The following is an 18,384-nucleotide window of genomic DNA, read 5'->3' on the forward strand; positions in this document are numbered from 1 at the left end:
CGAGTGGCCGGGATGGTGGAGTTAATCGCCAAAAGTACACCCCCACCACGAGAGCTCCGATCACGTCGAAATAACTGGTGACTGTGTGCTAATTCCAATTCACTATCGCCCACTCTATCGCTGAGCCAGGTTTCACACAGGGCTATCACGTCAAAAAAGCAGAGGTCGGAATAGTGGGAGGAAAGTATTGAGAGTTTGTTCTGAAGACTCCGAACGTTCTGGTAATATAATTGAATATCAGGGCCAGGGTTGAGGCTGACGTCCCCGGCTAAGAGAACAAGCAGGGCGAGTAAGTTCCACACAGAGAATGACTTACTCAAGGCAGCCCGACGGGAGCGTCGTCTCGGCGGGCGGCCCAGCGGCTGCCGGCGTAGTTGGAGATGGCGGACGCTGAAGCCACATGCGTAGAAAGCGTTGAAATGAAAATCACCATATCTGACACAGTTGTTGGAAAAACCAATCGTTTCGGAAATATACGGGAATGGGCTGGGTACACAAGACGATACACACACTGAGAGCACCACAACAGAGAGAATTACCACTGAAAACACCACTATTATACTAGACCTAGGAGTGCGTGGGTGGATACCGGCGGCCATCTTGGAAATCCGTCAAAAATTTGCAAACCACAGCGGCATATCATTTTGACGCCGGCAGTAGTAGCACAACCATTGGAGAATGTTGATTACAGTTAGAATATACATGATACTAAGACAAAAAATGATGATATTTTCTTTATACCATAAGAATCTAGATAAAAACAATATTTACGCACAAGACCGTATTATGTTTTTGAGTTGTTAGAAAGTGAATGTTGATTTAAATTAAATTAGATTCACTCACTCAGTGATTCAACCCGAATTTGGCTTGGATAAGTGAGGGTAGAGCTCACCCCTGGCTAAGACAAAGGTGTGTGTGTGTACATCACTCATTCAGGGTAGGAGGGCCCGTTCCTTTCCCTGGGCCACCTCTCACTTCGAGGATTTCGTCGGGGGATGACCGAAGGCTTCACCCAAGATTTGAACCCGGATCCCCCGATCAGCAGCTAAGCGTTCTAAACACTAGGCTACCCCGCTTACCCAAATTAAATTAGGTACATAAAATGGCAGTACGTTCGGGCTCAAATTGCTGGACAAATAATTCACTATAAAAAATTTTATAATAATAAATGATTGAGTAGATGCGTTTCTAAATCTTATGTTTTATCCCCCATGGAAGTCGTCCGTAATGGCAAAACCTTTCTAAAGTAGCATACGTAAAAATTATTTGCTCTCTGGCTAGTTCCAAACAAAGGATTTTGAAAATTAACCTATAAGCGACAATTGGAACTGAATACTTGGGTTATCGCCCACTTTAACATAGTTAGCAGGATACCTCCATATCCTATGGCGTAGTGCGAAAATATTTAGCTCCAATCTATGAGCACTCATGAGCCATGCAAAAGTCTTTATAAAATTCCACTTGTGCATGTGAGCTATTTTCGCTCCGAGAATGAGTGCAGTCAAAGCCAAGCACATGTCGGAGTTCACAAAGTTGCTGCGAGGGGTAGCGTAACATGAAGGTGGGTTGAGGGGCTGGAGGTTATAATGTCCCTGGACAACGTCGGACTTCGCTTGACGTCACCAAAGCACACCTCGGCCAGACATGCACAGCCACTGCGCGCCCATCACGTTGCACGCCGGGAAGACTTAGGACTGCCCCCCCCCCACACTAATTGTGAGGAGGTCGGCGGGAAATATAGGTAAGGCGATGGGGAGAAAACCAATAGACTTCACCCCTCACTTGCTTGAAAAAATGGAACTGATCCTGAAGCAGGAGTTTGATGACTGATAATTTACTAGATAAATAAGAAGGCACCACGTTAATAAGCTTAGATCCCATACCTTACTGCTCAAAGAATCGGTTAAATTAGGCATTTAACTGTGGATGGGAAATTCCCACGGGTTGAATTTATTGGGTAGGATTATTGAGATTCTACAGAAAATCGACAAAAATGGGGCCGATACAAAAGCAGGAGCTTGGTGACTGATAAATGACTAGATTAATTATCAGGATTCACTTAATTAAGCTTAGTTCCATTTATCCATCACTCCTCAAAGCATCGGTTACATTAGGAATTTAACTGTTGACGGGAAAACCCACGGAATGAATTATTAAGTGTGATTAGAGAGATTCTACAGATAAACGACAAAAATGGAATATTTCTACCAAAATATTTCACTGCATACTTCCAAGGATTTCACTGTACTTAGTTAAGTACCTGGTGGTAATATAGGCCCGGCAAAAAAATACCGCAGAGAAAAGAGAATATGTGGATGCATTCAGTAAGGTCACAAGATGAACTCTGAAGAAACGGATATTTATCCAGGAAAGGTGAGAAAAACATGCTTCCGTTGAGTCTCCAGTCATGCATATGAAATTCCATTAAATTGTTTCGTTTTTGTAAAATTCATAAGGAAAATTTCGGGCTGGGAAGAAATACAAAGAATGTAGAAATAACAGTAAAGATTCAAAAGCAGGATGCTTCAATATTTGCTTTATTGAATTACTTAAAAATATATCACAACATTGAGGAAAGTACCTCACGGCAGTGTAGAGCCAGCTGATTAACTAACACGTGAACAGAGAATCTACCAAAACCCTGAAATCAGTAATTTATTTAAATGTGGATGAGGAAAAGACACCTCAGTTGTTACTCAATAGAACTGCATGAAATTAAGTAGAAAGATTTTTCAAGGAATACCATTTGTACGTTTCTTAGGAGTATTCTGGGCAGGATATAGGCACAAAATAAATTGTCTCAGAGCAGAAAAAAATGGAACCGTTGCAAAAGAAAACGCAAGATACTTATAGATTTGAGGATAACATTGAGATTTAATTACATAATATTTAAAAAGATGTGAACATTTGAAGGCAAGTATCCGGTGGAAATGAAGGACCAGTAAAATTCCCTATCTAACTTGATTATATTTTTTTTACTTCTTCCTAATGCCTAAATTTTCCTTGGAAATTTGAAATAAATGATTTAATGTTATTTCATAGAGATGACCAGACACACAACTAAAGTCTCCTTTTCGTATCTTTTCTTGGTCATTTGAAACATAATATTCATTCAAAAAATGCCCTGATGAAGGTATAAAAATACACCGAAACGTTGGCCAATTTTTTCATTTGATTTTTAATAACCTAAACTCCAAGACACTAATTAAGAATAAAGACACTAATAAGAAATTAAACATTATAAGCTTAGGCCATCTCAGCACCTCGATATAGATGATGATACGCTGTGGCGGTAGCATCCTTAAGGTGCGTTTACACTGTGTAACATGTTACATAAAACATGTTTGTTTTATATACCATGTTACAGAGTTTTTGGTTTCCCACACGGATCGGGAAACCAAAAACTTGTTGTATAACACGAATTTTTGTTTTATAACACAATGTTATATGTGACAGGTTACCCGGATTTGTAACCTTTTCGTAAAAAATGGTTTATGTAACGTGTTTGATGTAACATTCTACACTGTGTAAACGCACCTTTAGATCACAGCCGAAGTCCTTCTTCGGAGCGAGGGAGCCAAAGCCGTGTGAATCAGCGAAGTCAGGCCATAGGGCATTCTTTTCCCACCTCACCCCTACGATCTCCAGTGCAGATAAAAAGGAGAGGACACGGCAGAAGGTCCGTGTAATCACAAGTTCAAAACGGTCGCCGCTGGTCACCCTGCGATGACCCAGCCAGGAAGCATACAAAAGGATAGCGTGGTCTCGAAGACATAACCTTAGGCTCCTTGCACACACACCGATTTTGGTTCTCGGTGCAGCGCTGCTTGGACATACGTCGGATTTCAACCAGTCAAACCAACGGGACTGCATGGATAAGGCCCAATTATATTCCTCAGAAGGTTGATTTCTGTTGCCACTTAGGTCGCATTTTAATCGCCTTTCAAAAACGTTCACGATAAGAGCACTGCCATTCATTTTTTTCCAATATTTCGCAGTGTAATATTCGTCATTGCGAGGAATGGCATTTAATACTTATGAATTTGATAGATCACATCAACATGCGTAACTATTTTGGTTGACACCCCTAAGTTATACCTTATTTCCCGTGAAATTCGGATCACAATGTCCATCAGCGACGCGAGTGGCGACTTTAGTAAACCCATTTAAATGAGCGGTTGGTGACAACACATTTAGAGGCCGATTTCAGGACCCTTTTTTGTAGTATACGTGGGTAAAACGATCACTTGCTTGGTTGTCGTTACCCACAGCGGCAATGGCAGGCTGCAAACCGACTTTTTATCGGTACCGGTGCGTGGTCGGTATATGCTCAAGCTTCAATGCCTTCCAATTGTTCACCATTGGAATGTGGACGGCCGATATTTTACCGGCGTGAGTGCAATTAGCACGAATATTACAAAAGAAGATCCTCAAGTCGGCCTCTAAATGTGTTGTCACTCACCGTGTATTAAAATGAGTAGACAAAAGTCACCACTCTCGTCGTTGACGGACAAAATGAACTGAGTTTCACGGGGAAATTATGTATAATTAAGGGTTTTAACCGAAATTCATTTACATGATGATGCGATCTATCAGATGTATGACTTTTAAATGCTATTCCTCGCAATTAAAAACATTATTTTGCAAAATTTTGGAAAAAAAGTGTCTCGCATTGCACTCATCACCATGCCGCGGACATTTTTGAAAACCGATTAAAATGCGACCGAAGCGGCAACAGAAATCATCCTTCTTTGGGATGGAATCGGGACTCCTATGCAATCCCCTTGGCAAGGAGCCTCAGGCGCTCCGAATGGTCACCATAAAATGACCAGTCCACTGCCTCCTTTCCCTTTCATCCACGCTCGAGATCGAAGGGGTGTGGTGTGATAAGAATGCCCTATGTCCTGACTTGGCCAATTCACACGGCTCCAACTCCCACGCTCCGCATGAGACCCCGGCTCTGATCTGGGAATACTTCCGTCTCAGCATCATAGCTCAGCATGTCCGCCGATAGCGAGAGATTTATATAGCATAAGCTTATCATTTTTAATTAAGGAATGACAAGGGGTAAAAGGAAAATCAATGGGGCTGTTACTCTCTCAGGGAAATGATACAATACAAAAAGCGAGACCTTAGATTAAAAATCTAACTCACATAATAAATGGATATAAATTGTTGTTAGGCATGATCAATTGAAGAAACAGCTAAAAGTAGGGAAGAAACCCAAAGTCGTAAGTCAGATCATAGCAAATTGCAATGGTTAATTTCGCGAAATTTCAATCTCTATCCAAACGATACATACGTAGAGTAACTAAACCATAAGAGCTAAGTACGTCAAGTTTCAACTGAGGTAAAATTTAGAAACCCTTACCTATCAAAACTTACTTTTCAGTTGAAGCACCGAGTTAATACTCTGAAGAACCCAAAAATATCTCGGCAACTTTTCGTTTTCTATAGACGCTTGAAGAAAAAACTCAATTCAAGTACAAATTAACCTTCTACTACCCAATAGTTTTATAATATTAAATGTAAAAGTATGGCATACCACTATCGGTGTAAATGAAATCCATTCTGAGAATGAAAGCTTTCATAAAATTTCTACAGATGGCATTTACTAGGAATTGCAATCTGATTCTTTCCTACGCCAACTATACAAACCTAGCTATACCTTCATACACAAGAGTAATATCTCAGGAATAAATATGAGCTATAAGGTAAAATGATGAAAATATAAATAATGTGCCAACAATCCTCTCATTAGAAGGGAATAAAAATAATGAAAATAAAAAGTTATTTGCTAATGATGAAGTGAGCTAAATAATACACCTGTTGAATAATATAAGGAAAACGATCAAAATGGTAAAGCAACCAACATTGAGATATAATTCTAATACCCCTTACTGCAAGCCTAAAATTTGAAAATAGAATTCTTATTTGAAAATAAAATGAAAGTCAACAAATTTACTTTCAAGCCACATTACCGGGATACATTCATATGCTAACGCACAAGCGATACTCCATTGCAACGTATTTCTTTGGAGAATAGTTACAGAGTCATAATATTTAGCGCAAACTGCTTTAACAGAGCACAGCTTTTACGCCCAATATTGAATAAAATTTTCTAGGAAACAATTGAGAAAGCAACAATTCACACATTTGCAACATTCATATCAGATGGACGAGTTACTAAAAATATAAGACGAGTTATTAGAGAGGCTCCAGAAGATCTTGCAGGAAATACTTTACGCCAATTACCAGTGACGGCGCTAGCAGGTGCGGGGCTAGGGGCGAACCTTCAGTGCGGGGCCCTTCACTTAAAATATTAAACTCTATACCCCATCTACAAACTCGAGCATTTTGAATCCCTACCACTCTATGGCTAAGTATGTGTTCCCCTCCCAAATTCAGACTTCGTAATTACGCCGTTATGATACCATCACGCAGTTGAGTTCAAAATAGTATAATGCAAATTAAATTTATAATTATATTTATTCATAAAATTATAACGTAAAATTAACATAAAAAGCGCGCTTTTTACTTTAAATTACTGCATTATTATTCCTTTTTCATAATATTATTTTCTGTCTAGCACGGACTTAACAATACAGTAATAGTTGAAAATGCGTTCTCAAACTATCGTATATTTTAATTTTTTCACGAACGCGGGGCCCCCCAAAGCGCGGGGCCCGGGGCAGTCGCCCCGGTCGCCCCGCCCTAAGGCCGGCTCTGCCAATTACATTCTAACACTTTGAAGAAATTCAGGGAATCTATCGCCTACGTTGAGGACGCCAGCTGCAGCGTCGGCAAATGTGTTGTCAGATCAAAACTACTGACGCCACGGATTCCAGAAAACTATCATCCTGGAGGCTATACAACACCGCTTATCCAACACAAAGCGAAGTAGCTGCTACACGTAGCTACGTCCGCATCGGCGACGATGCGGCTGGTATTAGCTTTCACAAAAATTTCAATGTTCAATTCATTTTAAAGTTCTAGCGAACGATGAAAACAGAGTAATATAAACGGAACTTCGAAAAAAAACACTTTAGGTTAACCATAAATACAAAATTCTGTGGTATATACAAAAACGCAAACACTACAGTAAAATAATTGTGAAACATCAACAATGACTATGGTATGAGCCACTTAACCCATCGAATCAATCACTCTTAACCAGTTCTCGGAATTTATTTTATTATTTTATTATTATTATTATTCTCCTTCCCGCATTTAGATACGCTCGCCCATCAAAAGTAACCTTTGATAAATGCATAGGCCAATCAAAAAAACCGGTTTGAGTTATAAATCATTTCCTACGATATATGTCAGAGATTTTAATAGCCTTCTGACATTTCCACCAATTCAATGATTAAACTTGAAGGTTGGTTTGGATGGGTTAGGTTAGAGCTCGACCGAAACTAAGTCGCACGATTGAGAATGTCACACATTTAGGGTTAAATGGGGAGGTGGACAATGGTTTTCCTGGGCCTCGCACTTAAAGGATTAAGATAGGGGGTATCCAAAGTATTCACCCAGGATATCAACCCATGACTCTTTGGTCAGCAGCTTTACTGATAAGGGTATCACGCTCCCCTAACGATTCTAATAGCGACCATATATTATAAGCTGGTTTTCCTATAGGTTCTATAGTGATTTTATATCCTGATAAACATCCTATTTACAGGGTGGAGAAAAATCTAGTCACAAAATTTAACCTTGGATAGCTGATGCCAAAAGGAGCTAAAATTATCAATGATGTTCAGGTCGAAAACGCACCATTTTTAAACTAAAGAAACTGAGCCAAGCGCTCCGATTGGCCGCGAGTTTGCCCCGCTGCCTTGGATACATCGCGATCTCCGGCAGGTAAAACATTCGAAGTCATGAGCTGTCCAGAGCATTCGGCAACAGGGCAAACCCGCGGTTAATCGAAGTGCAATTGGCCGCGTGGCGCGTTTCCGACCAAAACATCATTGGCAATTTTGGTTCCTACTGGTAACAGCCATCCAGGATTAAACTTTCGTCACACAATGTTTCTCCACCCTGTGTACGTATTATTCTGCAGAATGAAATGAGCAAAACAAAGAAAAAGAACTGAACATACAGCATTGGTGGATCGACGCTATTTTCCGGTTCCGTCGTGGTATCGTCAAAACCCCTTCCTCCTTAACAGTGTCCCTCTTAAGCGTCCGACAACTCCGACAGCGCCCGTGCCAATGCCGCGACCTACGCAACAAAAGCCACCAGCTTCTCAACCCGTGATTCACAAAACGCGCCGTCGGAGGGCCGCTGACGTCACGCCAAGTCAGGTTCTCGGAAGGACTTCCGGAGCGCGGGAAAAGCACGGACGCAGCAGAACGGCCGAGTTTCAACCTCGGCGGAGGTGGTCAATGGAACTGAGCCATGGGGGTCTGAACGGCGCCCGCAGAGAGACTATGGTCTGTTCGCTTTAACTCGGTCGATGGCCTTCAGAGGCGCGGGAGGGGAAATGGTGCGGAAGAGGGGTGGGGGGAGAAAGTTTGAGGGGAAGGGCTACGTCATCCCAGGAATGGGGTGCAGGAGATTTTTCGGCATTTTTCATTCACCCTAGCTGCCATTCCCCCATATCACGTGAGGTGGACTGTTCCCAAAGACCAGAAGAGATCACTAGAGGGAGGGGTGTGCGCCGACAGTGTTCGGAATTATTCCGATCGCTTCCTAATTCCGAACGGTTGATCCCGATTAGTTGAAATTGCTAAGGAATTTATTGGGATTGGAAATTTTTTTCCTTCCGACGACGATATGAGCCCTCGTAGCAGGTTGTCTTGAGTGAAATTTTGAATCGTTCGGAATAATTCCGAACAGTATAGAGCACAACATCCCTTCAGGGCATGTTTCATTTCCACTCAGATTTTATAGCAGGTAAAACGATCCAAAGAGGCTAGAATTCGTAACAAATATCCTAGAACTTAAAGCTATGCGAATTTCACTTACAAAAAAATCCGTTGGATCTGTTAGAACAGAAAAAAATCTAAAAGGTCCTTAAGTGAATTGAAAAACTAGTTAGGACTTTGAATAGTAATTTTCATTGTCATGGCATTGGATATAATAGTAATTTGCACATGAAAACATTATGCTCAATAAAAAATGATGCTATCTTTTTAATTGCATACATTTTAAATATAAATTATCTGAGTGGCTATGGATACAAGAAAATGCTTCGCTAAATTAATGAAATGCTACGCTGTATTAAAATAGAAAATTTTATAGCTGAATGCAATATTATAAACCAAAATTGCCGACCCTGTTCATTTTTTTCTTTTCCAATGAAAATTCCTTATTCTAAACTTCATCAACCACCCTGCAATTATCGTATCTTAAAGCTACTTAGTGACACAAGAAATGGATGTCGTGCTTGTTAAGCTACTTTCGGAGGGAAAAACTCTACTACTATTCTGCGACGGGCATTTTTTAAAGAATTGCATATAATATGTATGCGGGAGTTCCGAGTTCGATTCCTGGTAAACTAAAGATTTTTCACGGTAACTTTCATCCTTGTGGTATTACTTCTGATTGCCAAAGAGACACGTCATAGTTTTTTTTCGGATGAATAAGTGAGATTATTCAACTATAAGCATAATTTTCAGACGTAAACGAAATATGAAAGAAAATAATTTGAAAGAATTTGAAAGAAACATCATTAATTCCTCATCTGGTAGAGAAATCCCAGCCTTCTATCTTGAGCGTATGTACTTTGCTCGCAGTCACTCTCACTGGTGGAAATTCAAACCAAGGATGAAATTGACCTGCACAAAAAATTGAGTTTAGCCTGGTTTCAAACCCGGATCTCCCGATTCCCGGTCAGCTATGTCACAAGTTAAACTACCCTAAGCGAAGCTCAGGATGTGTTTACCGAGCTAGGAACCGAATGGGTTACTACGCTCCAATTAAGTCCCAAAAATAAAACTATAATTCTCATGATAGTATCTTTGTCCGGGATAACGACCTCCTCAGTGTTTACAAAATCACAAGGCCACCACAATCTCACACTCTTCCTTTCGTTTACTATGATATTTCGAAATATTCGATGTATTTCTCAACTGAATTTTATATTCAAAACAGTCTACCCGTGACAGCTATAAATGAAACTATCCAACAGGCATGATTAATCCTGCCACAAATACACCGCGATGTTGAGAATTCTCGAAGCCTTCAATCTCCAAATGAGTCAAGGTGATCAAGTAATTGATAGAACATCATTATCTCCAACGAAAAGTTTACATAACTCGAGAAAACGTCGATACCGATATTACAATAATTATTCTCATTGATCGATGGGATCGGTCCATATGTTCTAAGGAAATATCAAATTTAATGACAGCAACACTCTAAAAACACTATGTATTTTTTGAGATAGTTGGTTATCTTGCTCGGCAGCATGCTGCATGTGATTATGCCGTTTATCAAGTTTAATTTACCTCTTTCTATGGTTTTCTAAATTACTGATGATATGATTTCCGTCGAGAATAATATCAAAACACTCCAGTATCAAAAAAACTGTGCACCACACAGCACCCAAATAATATAAAGTCTGGAATAATACCTGTTAACGATTAATGAGCGAGAATATTCTTGACGATTTTACTTGCACAACAAAGGCAATGTTCGTAAAAAATTTATAAAGCTTACGATTCATTGGGAAGATAAAAAAAAGCCTGCAACTTAAATTGGCGAACACGTGTACATTAATTGCACTGATAATAAACCTTCCGCGTAAAAAAGCTCTTCAGAAATGTTTTAATTAATGATTGATAGAGAAGGATAATGTTACGTAATGTAATCAGCAGAGTATGAAATATTTAACACCGTGGGAACAAAACGTTGCTAATAAATGCAAAGGAAAGTAACTAAATTACAGAGTGTCATGACCTATACTCACAATCAGATAAACTTAATGGGAAATATTCACACATAAAAAACACGCGATTCCATTGAAAACTCGTCGGCTATCTTGTCTTAAAAAATAAACCAAGCTCGGATAATTCCTTGAAATGAAATCATACGAGCTTTTCAATAAGCTCGCAAAATTGAAGTACATGCATAGGAAAAATCAAATTTAAGAGAATTCGAGAAAAAAATTATCGATTTACTGAGCAAAGACACGTATGAAGGAATCAGTTTTAAGGCTTCTGCGGTGCGATTTGGGATTGGACATGTATTTAGTCACGTATAAAAAAGGAGAAAATTGAATGTTAGATAGGGGCGTGATAGGAAACCCTGGGGGAACCAAATTGTAATCAAATAAATGATGTAATGACAATGAATAAATGACTAGCGAAAGAGTATGTTTGAGAGGATCAACACACATTTCAAATAATAAATATTTAATAATTCACCGAAAAACTTTAAATTCAATGGTATAATGTGTTGGCTTTTTCCATTATTCTTAACTTTCTATCTTTAAAATGCGGTAACGAGTAATTATATATTTGGAATTTCTCATAAGTTTCAGTTGAATGTTCTCTCTTTCCTATTATTTCTTTCTATGGTAATTCTATACTTTTTATGGCATACATGTCCTATATCTATATATTTTGTATAAGTTCTGCCAGTCAATAACATTCTATTTTATAATAATTTTCGATGTGTCAATATTTATTTAAAGTTTTATATATTTAATTTAAAAAAATAAACACTGATAGCCAAATATTTTTTACTTTATGTACGTCAAGTAAATCAGGAAAACCTCTAATGTGAAACTATTCATTAAAAAATGGTTCCCAGAGCCATTTGAAAACAATCTTCGACACATACTGCGTATAGCATAATCTGACTAATGCGATTGCTCACATACATTTTCCAAATAACATGACGCATATGAAGGATATCAAAATGGTATTCATATACACTTAATACAAACCGAAAGCATGTATGATTTGATTCGAATTTCGAATTTGATGGTAAAATAGACAGTTTCATATCACCTGATATAGATATTAACTTTCCAAAGTACTGATAGCCAACATTAGTCCACATAAACTTGACAATATTCACTACATGTTCATGTTAGAGTTGCCATGGATTTCTCAAGATACGGTAACGATAAATCCTGCTCTGCAACGTCCTAAGTCAATTAATGCAATTTTGAAATACTGGGAAGTTGTAGCGGCGCTTTCCTGTCGAAATTCATTTATCATAAGGCTATCAACTAAAATGATCCAGAAACCATTATCCTTCTTTGCGTGAGAACAGGTAGCCGCAGCTCCGCTACTGATGTGGTAAACAAGATGATGCAATCCTACCAAGCGACGAATGAACGAGTCAATGCAAATGATTTCACCCTCGTTTCGAGGGAACTTGTTTAATATTTTAGAAACCTCATAGCATTTATGGCCGAGGAAATAATCGGATATATGAATTTGCGCAGAACTAATTTTCTGATATAATGTCGAATGGATAACGACGCCACAATAAATGGGATGGGTAAAATCTCCCATGTTCCACAGTTAGTCGAGTTCTTCATAGCTTTTCCACCAATACCTCGCTGATCACATTAATATGACTACAGGGCACAGGTAACATTTACCAGTGATAAAAACAACTTTATATTTAAAAATTAATTACAAATATTTGGGCGATTGAGTGTGCTATGTCAACTTTTTTAGATTACGATCGATTTCGCACACATGAAATTAATGAAGAATTCACAATATTGCGATAGACCTAAAATTCCATTGAAATTTGATTTATGGACAGCTGTATTTAATTAACCAAACTTTCGGGAGTACGGCACACGCTAAGTATGCCATATTACCTACGATTTTTAGGAACAAACAAATGAAAGCCTGTATCCAACCTCTGCGACCTTTTGCCGCAACATGGGCTTTCTGGTATAGCGCTTTAAATGTACCGCCGCTCAAGTGACGGGTCAAAGTACTTTCCCCTATCGCCGCCTCAAATCGTATTCACAATCTGTATTTGCTCCCAATGCAAACGATCATCTCCGGCGGTTACTACCAGGAAATATTCTTCTTCGAAGTCCTCCTCACAAACCCAAGATTATTCCTAGCCGATTACAGAGAAGATGATGGCAAACCACTATAACTGCAAAAAATATAAAGCAATTAAACATAACAGCTTCGATATGAATACGCTTCCTACAACACAATCCATTCATAAAAGTGAGAAAACAGCGTCAAATTTCGCTAACGGTCAAAGGTTACGAATGACGTAATCACTTCACTGATAATTCAAAAGGTAGAGAATAAAGGCTTTTAAAAAGGAATTTTCAAACTAACCGGTCCTTCAAATCGGTTAAAAATATACGGTTTTCTACTGATACATGACACCTCAAGTTACTATAGACCAACAATGGCGAAGTGTTTCCATCCCTTAAAAAATCCCCATGACACAATTTTGAAGGCCTTAAGATGAATAACAAGACATTTTCCTACAGAGTTATCTATTGTGGTTTCTGTAACACATCTTAGACGTCAATAATGCAGGAAATAAAAACAAATATAGAGAGTAAAAAGTTAGGGTACATAGTATTTATAATATTACTTATATTCTAACCACACTCCATACTCCGAGACGTTAACCATCATTATATAATTGAGGTTAAGAAAAAGAAATCGATTTAAAAAATATTTTTGCCTACAAAACAACTAATACCATTCGGTTTCTGAGGTGATCTCCTTCTGCCACGATAAGACATGGTCCGAATCATTTATAGTCAAAATACATTATAAATTCCCGAAGAAATATTAGATCACGTGACATTACGGCAGCGTTTAAATGAAATTGACGATTAATGAGCTTGAGTTTATTGAGTGAAAAATGAAGCACAAACTTTTAACATTTGCAAGTAGTCGTTATCGCAATCAGGAAAAGGCAAATCTGAAATTTCACTTATCGCAAAAATTTGTTTTTTTTCCCCTCGTAACATTTCACAAAATAACTTTTCCTGGAGATTTCAAGATAATTTAGTTCTAGATAAAGAATGCATGAGTTCGCTAAGCTACTTAGTAACAAGCGAGTTCAAGTTCATGGAATGGATCCTAAAAGACGCTATCAATAGGGTTTTCGTTATGCGGTAACCAAAATTCAAGCGTATTTAATTAACGGGAATAGGTGTCTAGGAAGTGAATGTAACACTCTACGACTCGCAAGTTCACATCGGAACGTGACTTGGCTGAAAATGAAGGTGAAAGCCACTTCCTACGCAGCAGTACGAGTCAGAACTGAGCAGTATACGTTGATGAAATAATTAGTATCTAAACTAACAGTCTACTATGCATGATTGAGGCAATAAAATTAGGAAAAATGTGCCGTAAAAAGGAATTATATGAAAGCTTGGAGAATTATGTCGAATAAGAAACTTATGCACGATTGGTTCCTTTGAAATATGTAGGAAGGAAAATTTAAAAGGTATTAAAGTAGTAGGACAGCTTAGTAAAGCCTTAATTAGGCATGATTAAGAGATCTATATGAATTACTAGATTATGATGAAATATTTCAACGTATCAGACGAAGTTTCAACGATCCAAAATTTTCTGCAGATTTGATAACAACTACATTCGATTTGCATACTAAAAACTAAACTATCGAAAATAATGGGGAGATTAATGAGAAGTATACAATTAATGAGAATATGTAGTAAAGAGTATACATGATTGTCTTAATATGATTTTTCACTCAAACCAGATATCTTGATTCCATAAAATAATCTGGTAAATGAATTACGATGAAAGCACAACCTCGCCTATTCGTCGCTAGGTAGGATTGCGTAATCTTGTTTACCACATCAGTAGCGGAGCAGCGCCTACGTGTTCTCACGCTAAGAAGAATGATGATTTCAGGAGCGCTTCTCCATTGGATTTTGGTGGCCATTTTTGGAGCATATTTAATTTTTATTTCTGAATATTACCCGAGCTACTCTTCCGATCATGGTAAAATTGTACGACATTACATTCTCATCCAGTTCTCAGATAACCTGAAAATTTCAGCGTTCTATCTAGTCAGAAAGAGGTCGAAATTTGAGTTGCAAGATTTTTCCTCGAAGTACAAACAAACAATAAAGTGAATATATTAAAACGTGATAAGATTAAGCAACGAGAAAGTTTCCGCCCACTTTACATGAGTTAGTGACGTCATAAGTCTCGGCCCATTTCTTCTTTCTGAGAATGGGAGGGATTGCTCAAAAGAGAGTAAATAGCAGGCAATAATACTACAAGAGGTCAACGAGCAGGGTAGTGGAGCTGCTGAGACGCTGTGATCCTTTAGGAAGGAGTCCGTGACGTCATCAACGTATCTGCCAAAGGGTTACGGCTGTCCACTTTTCGCCGCGGATGACTGAGTAATAAGCGACGAATCGAAAAACGAAAAAAACGGGTCTATTTATTTTTCAAACTCAGTCAAAATCGAAAATAAACAAAAATTGGTAATTTGGCATTGGTAAAAAACACGATGACAGTCTGAGTTACTCTGCTGGCGAGAGTAACCAGTTTTCAAAATCCCATGAAATAGATGACATAAGAGGCTGTGAAGTTTCCATTACATGTTCTGGATATGCAATTTCCAGCAGTATTCATTTCCTGATTTACTTTTTTTCAAAACCCCTCTATCGCCTCAAGAGTCAGATCTTTGGGCGGTTAAACCGATAAGTCTAGCCGTTCAAAGAAGAATATGAAGCCGGCGTCGACAATAGGCTGCTGTTTCCAAAAGGGGGTCATTAGAACTACGCCTAATCTTTCTGACAGGCATTGTTGAGCCTGAAGAGCCCTTTACAAAAAGGAAAAGGTCTGGATTCCCCTCTTTAACAGCGAATTTAGAACCTTGAACCTTGGGAAGTAAACCCAGAAATCTACCCTCCACGCTCAGCCAACTCAAACAAGATTTTAGCATTATATCCACCTGTAGCACTATCGGAATGCTGCCCACAATCCAATTTTCAACAATCGATGATTCAAACTTATAACCTAAAGTTCCTCTGAAATTACCTCTGCAACAAATAGGATATGAAATCGCTCCCTCAGGATGGTAAACGATGATTTAAAGCTCATCTTAGCCACCACACCAATTTGTAGTTATTGTCCTTTCGTTATTATCCATCGGTTGTTAATCCGAAAGTTTTCATAAAAATTATACTCGTAAAAAATATTTCATCACTGGCAATGGCACATCCTAAACGCCAACCATTTTTGGACTCCTAAGCAAAAATTTAACTACTAATGCGGTTAAATCGGAAACTAAATATGGAATACTATGAAAAACGCACCAGTTGGGACAAACACCTCATGATGGCAAGTCAACCAATATATCAATCATATCCTATCAATACGATACCTTGAAAGTCATATTCAAAGTTGGTTGTTTCTCGGGATAACACAACGATATCTGACGATGAAACACCTCTAAAATATCTTTCCTAATATCAGAGTTTGGAGTAGGGCCCCCAGGATAGCATGCCATAATTCTATCCAATACATCATACTCGATCCTTCCGTGTACTATTCCACCTGCAGCTCATCCTAAAGGGGACCCTTGGCAGGGGGAAATGGGGGCAGTGTTAATTTACCTGTTCCCGGCAATGTTTTCGCGTATCCATCGCTTCGAGTCGGCAGCGAGCCAGAACATGGTCCACGGCCCATCGTCTGCCAACCCTCGGACCAGACGACCTAGTCGCGGCGGCCAATGCAGACTGTCACCTGTGCCCGCTCCCCAATCGGATACACCAACGTCACAACCGAACACACACACACGCGAAGTCACACGGCTATTAGGGGTATGAGTGGTAGGGGGTACGGCTTCCGACACAGCCGACAACCCCACTTAGTAACAACGCAGTGAATAGCCCTTTTGCGACGCTAGCTCCAGGCTCACCAGATCCCGACTGGAGTGTCGCTTTACGGGAAGAGGCAGCGAGCCTCCCCGCTCATCCCCTCCCAAAGTCGTGCCACTTCCCCTAACTCACACTCCTGCTTCCCGCACCCCTGAAAACTACCCCTCCCGCTCCCTCCACACCCAAAACACACCCATCCTTTCTCCCAACGACGCCCTGGTATCCTGTCCGCGAGCATTCCTTCCGCCCCTCGCGGACTGCAAAGGCGGCTGAGGAGGGGTGCAACTGGATAGCAGGTGGGTCTTACATCTATCCTGAGCTTCCTCACTCAAGAGTAATGGAGAAAGTATGGACGGTATAGTTGAAGCAGGGTTCCCACTCTTCACTAAATTATCAAATTCACGGTTTTTTCCAGGTTTTCACGGTCTAAATGTCGTCAAATTCACGGTCTGTTGATAGGCCATTTTGGGCAGAAATATTGATGACGCAACAATTAGTGGCCGCACGTTAACTAAAAGTTTAACAAGCACGACAGACGCCGTGAATGCAAACGCAGCAATGCTTCCTGTTATGACGTCACCTATTGATATCAAAATTCAGTTCCGGCTATAGGTTGCGAGTGAGAAAATGGAGTGAGCAGTGTGTCAGGGAAGTGAAGAAGTGTCCGATTTTTCACCAGGGCTAATGAACACTTAGTTTACCGGTTTTCCAATCACAGGCTCAAGATCAATGTGTCGTCATGGCACACGGACCAATAATTGCGCTTCGAATATAAGTGCGTAGATAGATGCGTGGGCAGTGTCTGCGCGAGACTAAGGTTTTTAAGGTTTTACGACGAAATTCACGGATTTCTCCAGATTTTTCCACGGTAGAAGATATTCACGGCTTATTCACGGTTTTAAGGTCCTCACGGTTGAGTGGGAACCGTGTCAAGGGTTTTCAACCTGTGGCCCGGCGGTTAATTTCTTACGGCCCCTAGAAGCTGAAGAAAATATTGTATCGCGAACAAAATATGTACACAATCGTCAAAAATAAACAACGACAAAAATCGACTTGATTGATTGAAATTTTCAACCAATAAAGATTGTTGCACACTGAATGTTTATGTTTTTTACATTTTATTGATGTGGTGGTTAAATGACGTGGAGCATTGTGACCCTCTGGACAATGTGAAATTGATTTTTGGCCCTTGCATTAAAAAAGGCTAATGAAGCGTATTCATAATATACAAATTATTTGGTTTTAGCAATCTCAGTTAGACGAATGTGAACGGTCAATTTTAACCTCATTTGAAAACTGCCAGATTGGCGGCCATGCGATGCCACTCCGCGTGACGTCGCAGGGATCTAGATGCAATACGAGTAGCCAGGAGTTTTACATCATCTGAGATTACCAATGCATACATGAGGCACAGAGCTCAGGGAAACGTCTCTTAATAATCACCTCTTAAAACTGCCTATGGTCGCAAAGTTTCCTTCGTTTGATAAGGTATTAATAATCCTTATTTAAGCCAAGCGCTACCTACTGGCAGGGTACTCTGCTACCTGCTAGCAGCCTGCGTCGTA

The 18,384-nt window shown here is 39.5% G+C and overlaps 1 protein-coding gene across 15 annotated transcripts in view; it reads right to left on the minus strand.

Annotated features, from left to right (window-relative positions):
* Nucleotides 1-18,384, minus strand: part of LOC124168485 (AMP deaminase 2) — a 221,771-nt gene that overhangs the window by 82,618 nt on the left and 120,769 nt on the right. The window contains exon 1 of one of the 15 annotated variants that reach the window (XM_046546789.1): nt 16,556-16,867. The exons of 13 other annotated variants lie outside the window; for them this stretch is intronic. In XM_046546789.1, the coding sequence (XP_046402745.1) occupies nt 16,556-16,614 (59 nt within the window). In that variant the 5' untranslated portion in view covers nt 16,615-16,867. Of the gene's footprint in view, nt 1-8,101; nt 8,122-16,555; nt 16,868-18,384 lie in introns of those variants that run through there. One more of the 15 variants, XM_046546790.1, reaches the window with a different exon arrangement.

The sequence above is a fragment of the Ischnura elegans genome, chromosome 11 (genome assembly GCF_921293095.1).
Source record: "Ischnura elegans chromosome 11, ioIscEleg1.1, whole genome shotgun sequence".
NCBI classification, from domain to species: Eukaryota; Metazoa; Arthropoda; class Insecta; order Odonata; family Coenagrionidae; genus Ischnura; species Ischnura elegans.